The 20,447-nt window shown below is 38.1% G+C and overlaps 1 protein-coding gene across 4 annotated transcripts; it reads right to left on the minus strand.

Moving 5' to 3' along the window:
• Nucleotides 1-875: 875 nt before the first annotated feature.
• Nucleotides 876-19,776, minus strand: CCDC73 (coiled-coil domain containing 73). 4 transcript variants are annotated; one of them, XM_078596858.1, is made up of 18 exons: nucleotides 19,718-19,776; nucleotides 17,261-17,397; nucleotides 16,677-16,829; nucleotides 14,862-14,933; nucleotides 12,579-12,650; nucleotides 12,317-12,352; nucleotides 11,798-11,872; nucleotides 11,577-11,615; nucleotides 10,608-10,743; nucleotides 10,161-10,240; nucleotides 8,582-8,710; nucleotides 7,885-7,944; nucleotides 7,158-7,262; nucleotides 6,543-6,653; nucleotides 5,747-5,887; nucleotides 3,219-5,256; nucleotides 2,442-2,575; nucleotides 876-1,788 (listed from the first exon to the last, which is right to left on the minus strand). In XM_078596858.1, the coding sequence occupies exons 2-18, from the start codon at nucleotides 17,363-17,365 to the stop codon at nucleotides 1,564-1,566; spliced, it is 3,711 nt and encodes a 1,236-aa protein (XP_078452984.1). In that variant the 5' UTR covers nucleotides 17,366-17,397; nucleotides 19,718-19,776; the 3' UTR covers nucleotides 876-1,563. The 4 variants fall into 4 exon arrangements, with proteins under 4 accessions (XP_078452984.1, XP_078452983.1, XP_078452985.1 ...); XM_078596857.1 differs by having other exon boundaries at nucleotides 2,442-2,605; XM_078596859.1 differs by lacking the exon at nucleotides 12,579-12,650 and having other exon boundaries at nucleotides 2,442-2,605.
• Between the last annotated feature and the right edge of the window lie 671 nt (nucleotides 19,777-20,447).

The following is a 20,447-nucleotide window of genomic DNA, read 5'->3' on the forward strand; positions in this document are numbered from 1 at the left end:
CACGCCTCTGCATTCGTTTGTGTGGTGGTGTGATTTGAGCGCGCGAGATAACTCCAGGCGGTGGTGAGCCAGCCACTTGGCCATGTCCCTCAGAGGGCGATTGCGTGGGGGGCCGATTACCCGATCGGCGGGGGTCCGGCGAGAGGCGGCCGACGAAGAGGGGGGAGTGGCAATCGTGTTAATCGGAGGTGAGGGGGAAGGGCAACCCACTAAACACTCAAATCTGTAAAAAAAATTCAATTTAGATTTGAAATTCAGCCGTAATTATTTTGAAGTACCTGACAATCAGTAGGTTTGTAATCATGCGCACCACTTGCTCCGACATATGCTTCGGAAACATTGTCATTAACACGCACAAAATCAGCGAAAACAGAACATTTTTACAAAGCACAGAGAGATTCATGCGTGGAATTTCAGTGAGAGATACAGAGGCGTGTATGGATTAAGATAACATACTGAAGTAAATTACATTTTATTCAAGTAACATGACCTACTCCAAATCATGCAGCCAGTGTGGAAGATATAGTCTTGTACATACCTAAAAGAGTGCCCGGAACGTGGTGTGCAGGGCACCCATTTACATTGTGACACGGATTAATATAGTGCAGTGTTTTGACAGAATTTCAAAAGCCATCATTGCACTGTAACTTCAGCAGAGGTTTTGAAGCTCATTAAACAACGTTTAACTAAGCATGTAGAGACGCATCAATTCCTGACGAAATGATGATTCTAACACTCTTGGTACACGCATCGAATCTAATAAGTTATAACCTATGCAAATTGTATGTTAAATTCTCATTTGTTGCAATTGCTTCACGTAAACTCTGCAGACATTACAGATGTATACATACACAATGGTAGAGAAAAAAAATAGATTCTTGGATCAAATTGCAAATTTATATTGACAAATCATGCAATTACAAGGTAATCAATCATATGACTAATCGTGAAGCACAAGAAATTCATCCCATTTACATTACCAGTTCCGCTAAAACACTATTACCACACTTCTATGAGCACCGCTCCGATGTGTCATTGTTTTATTTGACACCCTATTTGTGTTAGGAAATGTATTTAAAATATTTATCCAAAACATTAACATTCCATTAAGGTAGACTATTGCAAAAGAGTCTAAAAAGCTTTTGAAACATCACAACGTCAAATAGTTTTTGTTTAAGCAGTGACTAAGATAGCAAGCATGCCCAATTGGTAGTGGTTTAAAACGACGAATGAAGCACTACATAGATTACATAACCTAAACATGTCAAAAAGCATTTGTAGAACATAAAACATAACCAATTTGCGAACTTTTTGATTGTATTACTATAATAAAACGATAGTATTAAACACTGTAGTTAAGACCTTAACATTTAACAGCAATAACATTTAACAGCAATAAACATTCAAAATATTTGAAACACCTTTTGATTCAGATAGCACCATGCTATGCCAGCTCAATGCTGGGAAGATTACGATACTTTTTTTTTTCAAAACAACTTTGATGCGTAAAGAACATGCAGTGCAACTTGGTTTTACTTGTATATTTGAGCTTCAGAATATTTGTTATTTCTTTGTTAGTTTTAGTCTGTCCACATTTAAAAATTTCTGTATGTCTGTGATCTGATTTCCTATAGCCCAGTTGTCTTCTTCGTCATCGGAAAAAGCCACCAGTTCCACGCCGGTGACATTGTGTTTAGCCTTCAGTCCCACACTGGGGCCAGGATGCCCACACACGGGAGCAGTTGCGTGCAGTGTAGAGGCGGCGTGTAATTTCTTCCCAACGGAATCCTATAAGAGACCAAAATAGATTGTCCCTTATAATCATATGGACTCTGTTTTGAAAGTACATGATAACAGGATAAATAACCAGTTGTCGATAAACAATATCCAACACTAAAAACAGCAAATACGGTTTTTTTTCAGGATATGTGATACAGAGATTTACCATTTGTAAAAAAAGGTCTTTGAACAAATTGAGACAAACTTGTTTTAAAAAATGTAACCTTTGAAATAACAGCCAACTACAAATTAATGTAACTTTACATTATATATTTATATAGAAAATATGAAAAAGCACGATTATTATTTATATAACTACACCACAATAAGCAATGTTCAATCAGGGGCATGGTGGGAAAGGAATACCAAAAAAGTAAAAGTAATAATCCATTCTTTCATTAAGGAGTGCCACGTTTTTCAGTGACCGATCAATCAAGTTTGGAAACGACATAAATCCTTTAAATAACACACTAGCCATGACGGTAACAAACATAATTCAGAAATAAAAGAAAACTGTGAAGGTGAATTTCAAAGGAAGGGTCGCCATCCACCACAGTACTGCAGCCAATGCCTGCTGGCACGCAGACAAGCGCTTGCTGTACATGCTCGGGGCGTGAGCTCATGCTGAGCGGTCTCGGCGTGGTACGGGGTGGTTAGCGTACGCGCTTGGACGAAGGCTGCTCCACGTCAAAGGCCTCTACAATCGCATTCCATTCCCCGCTGTAATCTCTCTTCCGCTTGGCTCCGCTGATCACGTCGCCCGGGAAAATTCCCTGTGGCTGGTTTCCAGGAAGACCTTGTGGTGGGCGCACAAAAAACTGGGAAACTATAAGGGCAATTGTTGGGGGACAAAAAGCAGGCATCACTACGTGGATGGAGACACCCTGCACGGAGCTATTAAATGTCCAGGATAAATCACCCATTAGCACAGAGTCTTTATCCATAGTACACCCTCGAAAATATCTCAATGTCACGTGGACATATATCAACTTCGTAAAAAAATAACTGCCATGAGCACATATGCTAAATGGGATACCTTTCTGTAAAATATGTAGCATGGAATTTTTTTATGAATTAAATACTGGCGTGAACGAGCGACATATATATATAAATCCATGTTATAAATTGTATGTTTCAAATGTGGTCAATTGGAATATTACCACGTTTATTCAATGGAAACAGTATTTCCCTTAATATTTCACTCCGTGTAAAAAAAAACTTCAATGCCACTCCTGATAAACATGCCCTGGAAATCAAACGTCCCCTTACTTATACAACGTATTTGAGATATAACTGCCGTCTAGATGATTTATAAATTACAAAAAAATATGCAGGCTACAAAGAAACCCTCCACACTAAGCAGGGAGAAATGTCCTTTAGCCACAATGCAGCAAAGTCTAAACAGTAATTAATATGTATGAATGTTGCACTCCACCCACCACAATTAAACTGGTGTTTCACAGCAGCGCTTGATGAAGAGGATGTTGCCCAAAGGTTATTGCGTAAGATACTTTTCGTACTTTGATGTGTGACACCGTCCGCGGGAGACGTAAGCGTATCGTGAGCAGCACCACTACAGGTGACTGCCGCGGTGTTCTTGTGCTGTGCGATCTGTGGGGCCGCGCGAGACAGCTCACCGCAACCCCCCCAATATGCTTTGTCCCCGACACGCGCGTCCCGCTGTGTCGCATTCGAGGTCGATGTGAGATATGGTGAGCAGCTTTGAGCGTGGGAAGTGGGCGTTTTGGTGTCCTTTCTCTCTGACAAAATATGCTTATACATACTGTAATAATCAGGATTTGTAACACGGAACGATGTCAAGGAGGAGACGCTGGCAGTTTCTGTGGCTGGATCCTTTGCAATGCACTTTTCTAGAAAGGTGTTACTTTTCGTGTTACTGCTACTCGTTGGTTCACGCGAGAAAACATTTCGAAATTCACGTAAAGATAAAGTGGTCACAATTTTTGGGGCATCAGTTGGTGAACAGACATTGTGTTTGTCATCTGTAATGGATTGTCCCAGCATGGAGATTTTTCCATCTGCCTCGTCATACTTCTCACCTATATGGGAACACTCAAGCGCAATTGGTGACTGATCTGGCAGTTCTGTTGGAGCACAGCCTTTAGTCTCAGGATTAGTCCCTGTACTGTCCACAGCAACTTGTTCAAGTGGCAAATGTGTGACCATCTCCAATGACTGTGATGGCTGATGCACAATTTCATCAACTGTACTTGCTAATTTTATTTTAGGTGATAGACCCTTGATCTCTTTATCACCAAAAGCATGCGAATCAATGTGTTTTTCTGCTGTTGAAGGAGCATCAGCAACGGTATTTTCTTCACAAGCTACGATGTCACTTTCAACGGCCGGCTGTACTTCAGTGCTCATGCTTCTTATTTGCTCACATATTTCCACACCACTGGCACTAGAATCAGCATCTGGTAGAGCAATGCACATTTGCTTATAAGTGGTAGCTATTTCGGTTGCGATGTTGGCGAGGTGAGGAATTGGTAAATTGACAGAGGCTGCTCCTGACTCGACACTGGTAGAACTTTCTTCGTGGCCGGTTACAAGTTGGTTGCTGATTCCTTCAGAAACTGACGTAAAACTCTCTATCACCTCATTGGCCGATTTCGTTAATAAAGGAAGTGCATCAGAAACACAGTCTGGGGCCCTATGGGGAACCGTGGAGTTCTCGTTTACACTGTCAGCAATCTCAACAGTTGCAAGCCTAGAGCTGGCTTCTGCTGAAATTAGCTGGATATCAATGTTAGCGGTTCGATCCCGACTGTTTCTTTCACTTAATACTCCCTGCTCACTTATCTCATGAGAAACTATAACATTATCGTCTTCACGTTGTTCTTCCGACGATAAAGCACTTTTTTCTTTAGATTCTGGCATTGCGACACTACGTTTGCTAACAGTGGGATTAGTTTGCAAGTTTGAAACATTTTGCTGACGTAAATTCTCGGAACTATTAATTACTGGAGTATTGTGCAACAACAAATTTAGTAACTCTGCCTCTTTTGTGACCTCACAGATGTCTGCCATGAATTGTTTTTCAGGAGTGAGCAGATTCAAATGTCTTTCTGTTTCCATGTTTGTTATTGCAATGCAATTTTTAATTACATGGCTTTGAGTTTCTGTTTTCTCTTCCTGAGCGTCAGAAACCTGAGGACTTGCGTCTGATGGATTGTCGCTTGTAACGCAAGCGTCTGCGCAGGGAACGTCATTTACACGTGGTTCCGATTCTTTCTGCTCTTCAATTAAAATGTCAGTGTTTTTCAAAACCTCATCGTCAGTAATTTTTATTGTGTCACTAACAGTGCACGGGATTTGGTTTTCAGACTGCGTTCCCTTTGATGAGTATTCTTTGTTTGTTTTGCAGAATGCATGTATCTCCAACTCTCTGTCTGCAAGATTGCTCTCCAAACTTTCAATCATATTTTTTTCATCTCCTTGGTAGTTAAATGAATGCTGCAAAATAAATCACAGGATTTAAAATAAAAACGTAGGACTACTCATACTAAACTTTTCACAGGATTTGTGGATATCTAACATTAGTGCTTTATAAATGCTCGCGGTTATTTTTAAAAGGACATGCCTCCACAGGCTAATTTGCTTACTGCAGTATTGAAAATGTGTGTGCAAAGATGGAAAAGTTATATGTGGTTACACCAATACATCTGCAACTATTTTAACTGACTGCTGTGGGACAGCAGGGATAACCAACCAGTCTAACTTTACAAATTCCTCATATTACAGGTGCAGTCATAACAGGTAACCAAAAAATACAGCTCTCATTTCTCAGTACAGCCAAAAGTGACGCGAATCAGTTACACATCCCATCCAAACCTGCATTGTGAGATCTGGATCACGGATTGAGCAACACCAGTCCAGCTCATCCATATAAATATGAAAATTACTTTCCCAATTCCAATAAAATGTGAATGATAAGGGAACATACCTGGAGGCCTTGAATCTTTCTTTCCTGCTCTCTTACTTGTGATTTGAACTTACAGTTACTCTCCTCTATTTCCTGAAAGCTGCTTTGCAAACTATCATACTTTAATTGCAATGACTCAAGCTTGAGTTGCTGTTTCCTATTCTGTAAACAATGACGCAAACTTGAGTCATACGTGAAGTTCCAGTCAACTCGTCTCTTAATATATAGCCCCCTTTCTCGATCCAATAATAAAGGTCTCCCCAATACATGTTTGTCAAGAGGGATTGTATCACCATACGTTATGACACTAGTCAGTGCAGGTTGGTGAAGGGGGTACAAAGAACCCCTTCAGATTCCATGGCTGGTGGGTTCATAGGGCGCCACAGTGCACAGATGCTAACTACCCCGCCTGGTATGCAGGAGGTCGTGGGTTTGAGCCAAACCCTGACACCTGTATATTTGGAGGTTGCATGTTCTCCCCTTGGTCATGTGGCCTTTTCTCCGGGTCCTCTGGTTTTCCCCTCCACATTTACAAACATGCGTTTAAGAGTATTTGGCTACGATAAATTTCGACATGATAATCCACTTCGTTGAGTTATGATTTTGGGCCAGGTTGCTTCTGTAAAAGAGCTATATAGCTCAGTGGACCTTACTTGGTGAAAAAAAAAATCACGGCACACTAACCAATGCGCCACTTCTCAAGCACCCAACACGTCTCGAGGTATTCCTACGCGATATCTGCTCGCCATGCGCTAAACTGGTTAAACACATCGATGCGTTTGAGCCGATATATGCCATATAGATTACAAGCAGTTACCTCTTCTTCAAGGGTGATTTTTGTGTTTTCAAAGCGTCCTTTTATACTCTTGCAATTTTCATCTTTCTCCATCATGTGTCCGTTTAGTTTTTCGTTGTCACCCTTTAAAGCCTGACAACATTCAATAAAATACTTATTGAACAGTCATTTAATGGTATTAACAATTTATTTGATCAAAGAAATCCTCAAATGTCGAGGCTTGTTTTGAGGAGGGTTTTGCATTAGAATATTTACCCAATTACGTTTAATGAGTGTCATGTTTGTGGAGAAATACAGTGTAGCTAGAGAAATCCCAATAAAGCAAGGTATAATAGCAACATTTCCATAGACAGGTTCACTGTCAGCTCTTGTAGATTTAAAATACTCCTCTAAAAGGAAACTGGCCAAACATCCCAATACAGGACCTGTTCCAATATGTTGACTCACCGTGGCTTTCCGGAAAAAATATACAGCATTTTAACAATAATATTTCACTGCAAAATAGTTACGCGTGTAATATTACAATATGCGATCAATTAATCTACAGATATTATGTTTATTGCACTGAAATGAAATCAAGCAAATGAGTATATTAGTAAGGAATATCCTTTGATGTGTTTACAAGCCATTTGCTACCTGGTTTTCTTGTAAAAGTGCAACATTGTCTTCTTTAGTCCTGTTCACATGCACACTTTGTCGCTCAATGAGCCTTTGTGATTCTTCAAGTGCTTTGTTCGTTTCCTATTAAAGATACACGATTTTAGATCAGTTCAAAGTCAAGTGGCCAAGCCGGTGTCCACATGCTCTCAATAGCATGGGATGATGCTCATCTTTGTCAACAGTGCTGAGCCATGATAATTGTTTTTTTACCCTTTTATCTGGAAACAAAACTGACACCATTTTTACAAGGAATCATGTTTGCATAGACCACAATACTTGCAGTCGGAATGCAAACAAAAAACATAACTCTGATAATGTATGCACTGTCCTTGAAGTTGATTGGTCCACACCCGAGACAGCTTTCCTTGGAGCCTAGTCTCACATGGTGTTGGACCAGATGACGCCAAAAGGTGACGCCAAAAGGTGTCAGTTTTGTTGCCAGATAAAAGGGTAAAAAAACAATTATCATATTTTTCTACTGGCAAATGAGGTCCCAATGCTGAGCCAGTAGTGGAAATTCCAAGTTGCTGTGATGATGACCAGGATAGCCATAGGACAGGCATTCTCAACTGGAAAGAATACTCATTAAAGCAGAGTTTTAAACATGCCATTATGAAATGCGCCTCATCAGCATCTAGTGAAGACATTGGCGTACAATATAAATGCAATGCTGAGATTTAATTCGCAAATCATTGTTAATTACCTGTTTTTCCTGTCGTAATGCTGTTATCGTTTGTGATAAAAGTTTCCCTAGATCCATCTCCTTTAATAAAAAGCAGACACATACATTACAAAGATCATGAAAAAGTATATTTTACAGTACTTAAAATCAATAATGTATTGCTCTGTTTGCACGTGAAATGTATGGTATTAATAATCCCTCAAAAACCCAATTTATTGGAAAATATAATTGCTGACGATATGTTAAAGACAAAGTAGTAGACCTTTATTTAAAACCAGGTGAGAGCCCATTGAGATGAAGAGTCAAGAGATCTGCGTCGGTACAGAATCAGGGCACACACGCATTCTACAGGTTTAAAGCAAAATAAATGAACGAAATAGAAAGCATTATGTACCCAAAACGTAACACATCTTCTTGGTTCTTTCGGTAAAGTCACGTAGAAGGGAAATAATAAAATAATAACAATAAAACATAATACATTTTTTTATTTTATTATGTTATAAAATATATATATATATTTTTTATGTTTTAATTTTTTTATGTTATAAAAGAAAATCTTTCTTTTTATTTTATTATGTTTTAATTTCTTTATTTTTTTATTTCCCTTCTACGTGACTTTACCGAAAGAACCAAGAAGATGAATCCCTGCAGTCACGAAAGCTTTAAATAGAAACATACCACGTACTTTAGAGTAAGATAAAACTGACGCGTGTCGAACCTTCTGTATCTGAAGCTGTGCCTCTTCCAGTTTGTGGTGCCTCTGAATCACCTCCCGCTTTTTATCCTCCATCTTAGTCCGAATGTCAATCTTTAACTGCAGCAATTCCGCAGATACCTGTTGCAGTTTCTGAACATAGAAACCAATGATTCATCATCATCAGACACGGTCAATCCACTGCTGGATGAAGGCCTACCCAAGCTGTCACCGTCTTCTCATCATCATACGAGTCAATTATCCACCTGATACCTGTACACGGCCTGATGTCATCACTCCATCTCCACGGCGGCTTGCCTCTCATAAGATGTCTCTCATTTGGCTGACACTCCATTGTTAGTCTCGATCAATGGCCATTATCCCTTTGAGAAATGTCTTTTGCACTAGCCCAATTATTTTTCTTACCAATCAAAATGACATATTTAACAAGATCATGTTCTTTACACCATGCCTTGGCTACATACTCGATTACTGTTACATTGGAAGTGACCAGGTCGTCATTGTGCTTGCCATTGAACCGGTTTACACAGGCACTGTTACATTGGAAGTGACCAGGTCGTCATTGTCAGTGTGCTTGTCATTGAACCAGTTACACAGGCACTGTTACATTGGAAGTGACCAGGTCGTCATTGTCAGTGTGCTTGCCATTGAACCAGTTTACACAGGCACTGTGGTGCAATTATTGTCGGAACTTATTAAAGCTTACAATCGGCTTTGAAGTGGATATTAAGACTACTGTGTGTTGACACATTTATGTTGGTTCGTATACTTAACCAGAAAGAAGGAAACATTGTACAACGACAGTTATTAATGATATAGGACATATTACATTCAAAACTGTTTTAAAGAAAATGCATTAAAAATACCATGCTTGTACTGATGCATGACAAAGACAATCAAGTAAAGAATACTTAAATCTCCACCACTTTACCGATTTTCAATTACATTTGATTAATGGGGCTTTTCATGCATGGTTACGCCCTGCGCATGGGCCGTCGTTCAAACGTTAGCAATCCCTCGCGGCACACAAGAAGAATCAAAATAACACCCCGAGAGGGCACGCAATCTCGAAAAATAGAAAGACAGAGATGGGGGGAAAAAAACGATTTAAAATCTTTGCAGGGGAGCTGACAGAAGGTCAGCAGAGCAGTTGACGAGACGCAGTCAGGTGGGGCTGACGAACAGCGCTCTGCAAGTGTTTGTCACCGCGGGCTAAGACAAAGATATGCCTATTACACCCTTACCCATGTAGTAAAGCTCACCCCCACACAATGCAGCCTCAGAGATTGCAAGGGGAGTACTTATGTTACACACGTTGTTGTTGTTTTGTGAGCTTGTCCATCACACTTTATGTTACGGGAACGGAAATAGACAAACTGGCACCGGGGATGTTTAGGAAACATATTCTTAGGTTTTTTCGGTAAAGTCACGTAAGTAAAAAATTAAAATTAATAAAAGTAAAATAAAAATCACGATGTTTCGGAGGCAACACAAGCTTCCGTCTTCAGGTGGAACCGTCACAGCATGATAGCTGTATCAAATCTAGAATGTTCAGGAAACTCACAGCCAACCATACGCTTACCTGCCTGAGCCCCTCCTCTATGCATCCTTGATGCTTGTTGGTGTACAGCAGTTTTTTGTTTAATTTCAAGGACTCTTGGACTGTGCACGCCAAACAAATACAATCATTTCACAAATACCATATTCTGTAGATTATGTAATGCCCCGGAAAGTAAGACGCTCCAGAAAGTAAGACGCACCCCAAAATTGTACTCACTGTCGACAAATGTATCCCAAAATTATGGTCACACATATACACACCTACCAGATTTTAATATACACCTACCAGAGTTTAATATACACCAAGTTTTGCTTAAAAAATACAGGGAGGAATAGTGTCTTATTATCCAGAATATGTTTATAATGTTTACAAATATATATAAGGCTAAAGTTTTACAGAGAAGATACACAAAGGAAAATTATTGTAAAATGTGATCTTGGTATTGAAAAAAATGGTGCTGAATCTCACCATTCCTTTCCAGCATATCCTGTGTTTGTCTGTAGGTCTCACACTGTTTGCTGATGCTGGAATGTAAGTTTACAACCTCTGATAACTGACTGACCACCCTTTCTCTGCCAAGCATATGAAGTTGAAGCTTTTGCTCCTAAATAGGATTTGAAAATACGAGATAAAACGGAAAACATTCATGTAAGCACTGACTTTTCGCTGTCTAACAATGTTACAATATCCCCTGATACAAAATATATCCCGCAATACCAATGGTCTAATTCCTAATGGAGAGTTTAGTCAACATCTTCAGCCATTATCTATTCACTGTTGGATGAGGGCCTCCCCAAGCCATCATCATCATCCCTAGCAGCTCCTACAATTCACTGTGGATTGCCTTTGGCTTGTTCTATCCTGCGACTCCTTCATTAGTCTTGACAACCGGCCATCATCCCTTACATGTCGATCTTCCTTACTTTTATTCATGGTCAATATGATTTCTCAATTATGTCCCTATGTCTCAACCAGTGTGCATTTCCCCATGTTTCTGTAGGCACTTTTCAGATTTTGTTCCATGTTCTTTGTTCAATTTTGTTTCCCGTTTAATCAGAGTATATTGCCTTCTAGAGGTTGTAGTACCTGCAGCTACATCATTAGAAGATACAATAATTGGTGATCCTATGTCACTAATTACTCGTGCTCCTTTGGAAAGACAATGAGTCATAATTAATTCTTACTTGATTAAACAGTAAATAGTGACTTGTATAGTAAATTGCTAAATACTCGTGTTTTTAATGTGTTTACGTCACTGCTTTCCCAGTGTCTTCATTTTGTTTAGCAATTTGTTTTATTTTTACTTGATATTGTACAATTTATCGTGATGCAAAGTAAAATTTGTATATGTGCATTTTATTAAACGTTATTAACTATAATTATTAACTATATTTTCACGATAATCATTGAGGTACTTAAAACAAAAATACAACATACCTGGTCAGCAAGCCTCTTTTCCAAAGAATGCACAGATAACTGTAACAATTAAAAGAGTTGAATTTGTTTAATTTGTTTAGTGACAGAATTTGATATATAATAGATGCATGTCTATTTTTTTAAGCTAAAATTATGTTTATATTCTGTATAAATTAGGATTCAAATGACAGTTGTGTTTTAATATAAAGTAAATGTTGTGTAAATTTCTCAAATATGCTTACATTTTGTGCCTTAATTTTATCTTTCAGGATGTTGACCTCTCTCTCTGCAGCTTCAGACAAGAATTGAAATTTGTTCTGTGGATGTAAAAAAATATTACATCAACAGAAAATATATTTTCACTGTAAAACGTTATTGGAAAAGGGGCTCAAATTTGTCTCATTTGGACCTAGTTAAGTGACCGACTCTTTTTAAGTCATTACGGATTGCTATTTTTTTACCTATATGTTTACACAGCAAGAGGGACCTCATCAAATGAGTAATACTTTTCTGTCTGGGTGCATTAATAGGTTGCGTAAATGCAGTAGATTGAATGGTGCATTCTGAATGCATTACTCATGAGGGGTACTAAGAGAGTATTTCCGTGTCTGTCTAAAATGATCGGGGGCGTCACGGAGAACATTACAGGTTCCGTGACAATGAAATGCTATGGTGGCAAGGGAGAATACAGCGCACACTTCCCATGTTTATCATGTATGGTCCCCATTGCCATGAATACAACCCATGCATTTTCACAATACCTTCTCTGCCTCCAGGCTCTCGAGCTTTGATTTAAACTGATGAAAAAGAGAAAAAGAAAACATGCTTCACACTGACGACACCTCCAATATGTCATTAACACCGCGCGGCGTGCGTTACAGGCTGTGGGCACCAAGGGTGCTACATGATCATCTCAAATTAATGAAGCACGGAAGACATTGACACATTGCGGGTCACTGGGGGTAGGGGTGTTGGGGGGGGGGGACGTGTGGGAAACCAAGCACCCAATCGCCACTTGCAAACCTGCTTGTTTATTTTTGAGATTTCCTCCAAATGCTCTGTCAACAAACTTTCACGTTTACTGGCCAGTGTCTCCTGAAAAAGTGCAAAACATACTAAATTGGTTTGTGTACTTGATATCAAGTATATAAAATCATTGCTTGGTGAAATAATAAGAAATAATAATTAAAGTGTTGGTTATGTGTTGTTAATTAACACAAGTTACATGCAATTTCACATGAATATGTCAGGCTAAACAATTATACAAACTACACATACCTGGTCATAAATCTTTATATATGAAGCATGCAGTGTTTCCACTGCACAAGTAAAGCCTGTGCAGTAATATGATTTTGCTATTTAATCCGAATGTGAAAATTACAAAAGTTGAAAACAAATAATGCACAACTCGAGAAATAATAACATTCAATAAGTACAATCTGATAATCAAGGGCCACACATACGTTCATGTTTTTATCAAACACAAATATAAGTTCATATAAAATGTGAAATTATTTGAAATAAAATACAAATTCCAGTGATGTACTGTGGTGCTACTCTGGGAGGTGTCTACAATATGTTTAACAGAAATTGAGGAGCTGGTAATTCATAGTTTTAACTTAAAATGTGCAATGACTGACAACTTCATAAAATATATACAGAACATACATGTCATCAAATGCACTTATTGTCCAAATATAATCCCTCTTCATAAAAAAACATTTCCTGAAAATGCCTCCGAATACACATCATGTTCAATATCATTGGAAATATCTCTATCAAAAAATAAGGGCTTTAAAACACAGAATATAAAAAAGTACATATCTTCGGGATTTATATCAAACGTAGTTAGGATTGCAGGTCAAGTCCAGCTATTATATTAATGCAACTTAATTAACCTTATTGATCATTTCTCAAATGTTTCACATGGTACATTTCAGAAACATGGATTATTGTCATAAATAAAAATTTCACGGAGCAATTAAAGTAAAAGGTTATTGTTATCTATGGTCAGTAATTAATGCTGTTAACTGCTTTTTTATTGTCCATCAATGCTAATAGATAATTTCACACCACAAAGTCCAGACCCTTTATAAGGCAAAGACATTTATCAGCTTGACTTTTTCAAAGTCAAGCCATTCAAGTCAGGGCGAATTCCTGCACGCCATAGAAAGACACTAACGCTCCAATTTATCGACAAAATGAGTTAACGTGCTAACTGCACACAGATGAAAATATCACATTCATTCAGGATTCATTTTAGACCTTGTGTTAAGCACAATGCAAGAGCAATTTAATTTGAAAGATGTTTCACTGCATATGATGATGCCCATTATTAACCCATAAGCTCCTCACTGAGTCTCAAGATTCTTTTACAGAATCTGCATCGGGATGTTTGGTCAATTAATTCGTGTTTGGCATATTTTGTCACATGTAAGCTTCAGTGATGCTACATTGCACCTAATGCACCATGGTTATACTCTAGTTTACAACAGGGGTTGGGATTGTATGGCATGTGGGCCATGGCTGCTCCAGAACTTAAATTAATACGTCCCCTGATCTCAAGGCCAACTACTTATAAACAGGCTGCAACAAATATGTATCCATCACTTGAAGCATCTTAGCTGCACTTATCAGAAACTAGAGGGGTATTTATTTTGTACCTGACATTGTTTATAATGTTAGTAAACTTGGTGACTTCTCTCACTGCAAAAGCCTCTTTTAGTGACAGAAGCAGATGAGCTGTGTGCCAATGTGTGGCATGCCAAAGGTATTTAAAATTCTTAATTGGCCCTCAGTTGATAATTGTTTTTTTACCCTTCTATCTGGCAACAAAACTGACACCTTTTTTACAAGGAGTCATGTTTGCATAGACCACAATACCTGCAGCCATAATGCTAACAAAAAACATAACTCTGAAAATATATGCACTGTCCTTGAAGTTGATTGGTCCACACCCGAGACAGCTTTCCTTAGAGCCTAGTCTCACATGGGTTGGACCAGATGACGCCAAAAGGCGCACAACTCAAAGACAATGCACCATCAGAGTATGAGAGCTCGGGGTAAGCATTTACACCATTGGAACCTAATTTGCCAGTAAAAAAAGTGTTAGTTTTGTTGCCAGATATAAGGGTAAAAAAACAATTACCATATTTTTTACTGGCAAATGAGGTTCCAATGGCCCTCGGTTAAGAAAGGTTCCCCACCCCTAGTTTACAATCGGCAGGTATTAATCCGAGAACATTGTACCAGCTTACTCGTGAGTCTATAAGATGTTTTGTTAATGACACAAACGTCTTGGTGTACCTTTTGCCACTCTAATTCTTGCTTCTCTGTAATCATTTGATTGAATTTCTCCTCAAAGTGATGCTCGGATTCCTTGGGGGACACACACACAAAAATATTATCTTCAGCAGATTTTTTTTTAATTAAATTAGTCCTGAAGTGCATTCATTTTAACTCCTATAAAAGTACCAAGTTCACAACTCATGATATACAGAATACATATCTGTTACACTTACAAGACCTATGAACGTTAATTATTGCAACCATGAAAATTAAATTTAGAAACCTTTGTCATTTTGCAGGCCATCAAGGGAAATGAGAAACAGAGATCATGGCATCCGGAGGAAAAATTACACAGTAGATAAACCATTAATAGCTCAAATAATATTCCATGTAGCCAGAGACCCATGGCGTATACATCAAGTGACTCCAGATATATGAATGATGCAAGTGACCTGTTATGACACCAAGCAATTAAAATATGCTTCCTCGTGATAATATAGGTCATCATTTTCTTTGTGCTGCACAATTTGAGATGCACTGAGCATACATCAAGTGAATGGGTCTTTTATTCAGCCAAAGCAAAAAGGGCTCCGGCACATCACCATACTTTGAGCAATAAAAAGTTTTATAATATCAAGGGTGACAAAATATTTAGTGTTTCCTCCACGCTTTATGGATGGATTAACAGCAATATTCGTGCAGCATCAAGCAGCAAATGTCCATCCCGTGTGCTCATATATGGAACCTCCTGTGTTGCAACGTAATGTATGGTGGCAATAAAGCTGTCCTGGGAAGCGCATCTCAATAAAACGCCGTATAAAGCTGACAAATGGGGGATTACTGCTTTGGCTATTTGTAGATGTTGTTTAAAAGCACATATCAATGTATGTGCAATAAAACAAGTACTTTCGATAACCTGCTAAAGCAAAAACTTCTGCATTTTTATGTGACGATGACTAATGACATGAGTTGTGCATATGCTGAAAAAAAGAAAAACTGGACTGATAGTTATTAAAATAACTAGTTGGTCCAGAAAAAACATTACCTATTTGATAAATTACATTCATGTAACCATGGATCTAAAGTTTCATTCTGTATATATCATAATCTATGATATCAGTATACGTTGATTTATTTAAAATAAAATGTGAAAAAATATGGAAACAGTACTGAAGCATATTGCTAAAAACACTGATTCTGCACATATGAAGAAACAAAATACCAAAGATATAAGGCCAACATTTTTGCCAATGAAAAAGGTCTAGAAGAAAGGTTTTACAAAATAACCCATGTTGACGTTAACAATCGCAAGAGGTGAATGCCAAGCCGGTGTTTACAAAAATGATAACCACACAGATGCAGAATGGAATGAGATGCACATTCTACTTTATTTGAAGTGTGACACATCACTGTGCACATGATAAATACCAAGCGCTGCTACAAGCGAGCTGTCAAGTTATCACCAATTCAGCGGAGCACAGCGGCCCCAAAAACCCAAACCCACGCCGTACCAGTGCCCGTAATGCCCAGCTGCCCTGGCCCACGATAACAATGTTAATAACGTATTTTTTGGACCACCTCTGGGCTGCAGCTGCAGATCTGTAACCTGCACCTTGCGCAAGATAAAGCGCGTGTCACGTAAAAAACATATGAGAAGACTTCACGGCCACCACCCCTATTGCGTAGAGCACTAATCTACTCTAGCCTCTTGCCCATAGGGCATAAAAAACCACAGCTGGTTCATTTATTACGACCTGAGAAAAGTCTGCCGTTCGTGAACCCAATGTAACCTCCCGGTGCAGCGACGCGTAGCGCAGAGCCAGCCCAACTCACCCTCCGCATTCTCAGCTCCTCAACCATCTCCAGCAGGCTGGTCTTGAAGTGCAGCTGACGGACGGAGTTGAACAGACTCTGCTCGGGGTCCCGAAGGGCACAGCTCAGGTCTCCGTTGCTCCCAAGCCTATCACTGGTCTGTTCACCCTCAACCTTCCCGGGTAGTTAAGGCATTCACATTGGTTAAAGAAAGCACAAAAAAATACCGAGGTTATAAAATATAGGGCAGGGAATATTTAGGGGATAAAATAATTGTTGTAAAATACAAGGCATGATACATTTTTATCAGTATACCTAGTGATTTCCCACACAAACTTTGGATAACTGTGAATAAATATAACTTTTATATGAAATAGACAATATAATCAATGGATGCTGCTGTAAAAAAATGCACATGTTGCAACATGGGAAATCACCAAATTATATGGCCTTGATTAATAATGAATTGCATCCTGTGACAGTTGCCAGATACCAGCCTTGTTTGTGTGCAGGAAAGGAAAGTAATTGGGAGGACTAACACCTGACCTTTGACTCCAACATATGCCAGGAATTTTGGACAGAAAAAAAGGCAAAGAAGGTCTGACCTGAGATACTTTAACTTTATGAGCCCCATGAGGAGACTCTCTTGGGCAAGTATGGGGTTGTTCCATTGCTGTCCATGCAGACACAAGTGAGCTTGTATGATCCATTTTGCGGCCCCAGTCTAGGATTGTCAAGCATTCTGCAACGACAACACAGATAGCATCTGATTGATTGTGTTCTCTGCCTACTGAGGCATGGGAGCAGGCAAATCGTATCCAAATTGCAAGATTGAAATGGAATTTGGAGATGCTATCGGTTTCTGCACTCAAGTTACAATGTGTAAATTTCATAAAAATCGCACATTACGGTCCCTTACTCCACAGTACTAATGTGGTAAACAACTTCAAGTGATGGAACATATCGTATGCAATTGTCCATTACAATCACTCCCTGGTAATATCTTAGTGTCTCCGGAAGCACAACTGGATATTAAGACTCAACATTATACAATCAAATGTTGCTATTCCTTCATACACCATCATTAAGGTTCCTCATCATTGTTAACTGGGGAGGACAAAGTACAGCCTGTGGGGTGAGTTGGATGCGGCACGTCACTTTTTTTTAAAGTCTGTTTGGGTAGCGTGCCCACGCTGTATTGCCCCATTAAACATTAAAGTATACAATCTTCGAGCCAGTCTAGTGCTCTTGGTGACATATTAAACTTTTCATTATTAACACAATGTTAATTTCACCAAAACAAAACAAGCCCAGCATGATTGTTATTTTATGGTGTACATTAATTTTGTGAAGTATATTAAGTCGTATTGGCTTTTCTTCCACACAAGTCACGTAACAAAATTGTACCAACACGAGACGAAAATGTAATTTAGAAAAAAACCTAATAGAAATGTCAGTGCAACATAAATCTTTGTACAAGTATCCCTCGATAGTGGCAGGTGTGTGTCTAATCTGAGTGTTCATTAAATGTCTTCATACATATTCCGTGCTGATGCTATAGATAAGCCAAATGTTAATTATGAGTAAGTGCGACTGCAATGTTTCAAAGTACAGCTATGACCTTTATTAAAACTTTCATGGATGATTACCAATGTCTCAATTGCTATTATTTTTTGACCATGATGTATGAAGGTTTGAAAAGGTTCAATACTACAATGTTTTAATAACTCTTCCACTACACTAAATCAGAGGCAACTTTATTTAGAGCATAAAACAAGTTTTGATTTAAAGCTTTCGTGACTGCAGGGATTCATATTCTTGGTTCTTTCGGTAAAGTCACGTAGAAGGGAAATAATAAAATAATAAAAATATGAAACAATAAAAATTCTCTTGATGACGATTGCTTGTGTTGCAGTCGAAACGTCGTGAGAATTTTTATTGTTTTATATGTATATTATTTTATTATTTTCCTTCTACGTGACTTTACCGAAAGAACCAAGAATACATAAAACAAATGTTTTTACATTTGGAATCCAATTATCAATATTGACTGTGCAATTGGTCACTGTGGGCAATTCAGAATTTAGACTTCTCAGGTCAATACTGCAAATGCATTATGCAATAACAATTAAAACAGTGAAATGCATAAAATAAAAGCTATTTCTGGTAACCATTCGGAATAATAGCTTCAATGGCAAAATGGGCATGACGGTACAGTACAGAACAATGGTACAGAATTTCTATAAAGCTGGTGTGCCCATGCAAAAGAGCTATGGGAGAGAGATAATCCCTAGCCATGAGGACAAAATCCACGTTTCTGTGGCAGGATCTCGTGAAAATGTCGAAGTACACCATTGCGACGCTACTGAGGACATCTGTGAAACACTGGATACGAGTAAAATAGCCTCGTAGCTCATCGGATTCCTCCAGTCCAATTATAGATGATTCTACTCTCCTGAGGCAGTTTGTGGTACATCGATATTCCAATGGCATTGGAAATATTTAAATTTATCATGAAAAAGGTATAACATCTCTCCGCTCAAACTCGCACCTTCAACCTCAAACTAGTATATTTGATGGCAATATTGTAGTGGATTATTTGCCAGGATCTTGCCAGATCTCGGCATGGGGAGGTCTTCATACACATGTAAAAGTACACAGAATCGTTAACCTCAAAATATTGGAGTTTTTATATGGAAAACGTTATCATATTCTATCGTGTGCGTTTGTGCACATATCTCTTTGTATTTGGGTGCTCAAGTTCACGTTTTGTTTAACTTAAAACAAAATGTTATCATTGTTTAAGCCTCCAATACAATACGAAGTGGTTTAAATTGGAACATTTACTCCTTTTACATTCCGTACAACGGATACGCGACACCCCAACCCCCTCGGCCCATACGTATCAATTGTACCAAAACCAAATCAGACGCTCAATTTACAAATAAACTAAAAGTTTCGTTACACAAACACCGCAGCTTATTTGTGTACAACTTTTTTAACGTGCGACATTAGGTGAAAACATTCGTGCGATTATTATTGTTTAAAATATAAACACCCACCACGGTTTGCCAAGCGCTTGAGACGTTACGATACGCTGGGAGGGGTGGGGGAATCCTCGGCCAGTGATTGGTCGAGGGCCGTGTCACGTGATCAAGGTGAGTTTTTTTGTGTGGTAATCGGCTATCAAGGAATGGTCGAGCGCTCATAGAGTGTTAATATAATGATCTAATGATAATATAATAATATAATTATAATAATATAATGAGAATATAATAATATAATGAGAATATAATAATATAATGATTTAATGAAAATATAATAATCCAACAAAACTATAATAATATAATAATAATATAATAATATAATGATAATATAATAATATGATGCTAATATAATAATATAATGAAAATATAATAATCTATTGAAAATATAATAATCTAATGATAATATAATAATATAATGATAATATAATAATCTAATGAAAATATAATCTAATGATAATATAATAATCTAATGAAAATATAATAATCTAATGATACTATAATAATCTAATAATACTATAATAATATAATGATAATATAAAAATCTAATGATAATATTATAATCTAATAATAATCTAATAATAATATAATAATATAATGCACAAATGTGGCTGAGCGCCTGATGACGCCGGTTGTAATTTCTGGCGAGACGTCGTGCTCAGATTGTAAACGCTGTGGTTTTAACGACACATTTATATACTCACGCGATCTAACACTCAAATAAACCCTGTATTATGGATGATGTTGG

The sequence above is a fragment of the Lampetra planeri genome, chromosome 8 (genome assembly GCF_965212315.1).
Source record: "Lampetra planeri chromosome 8, kcLamPlan1.2.h2, whole genome shotgun sequence".
Lineage (NCBI taxonomy): Eukaryota > Metazoa > Chordata > Hyperoartia > Petromyzontiformes > Petromyzontidae > Lampetra > Lampetra planeri.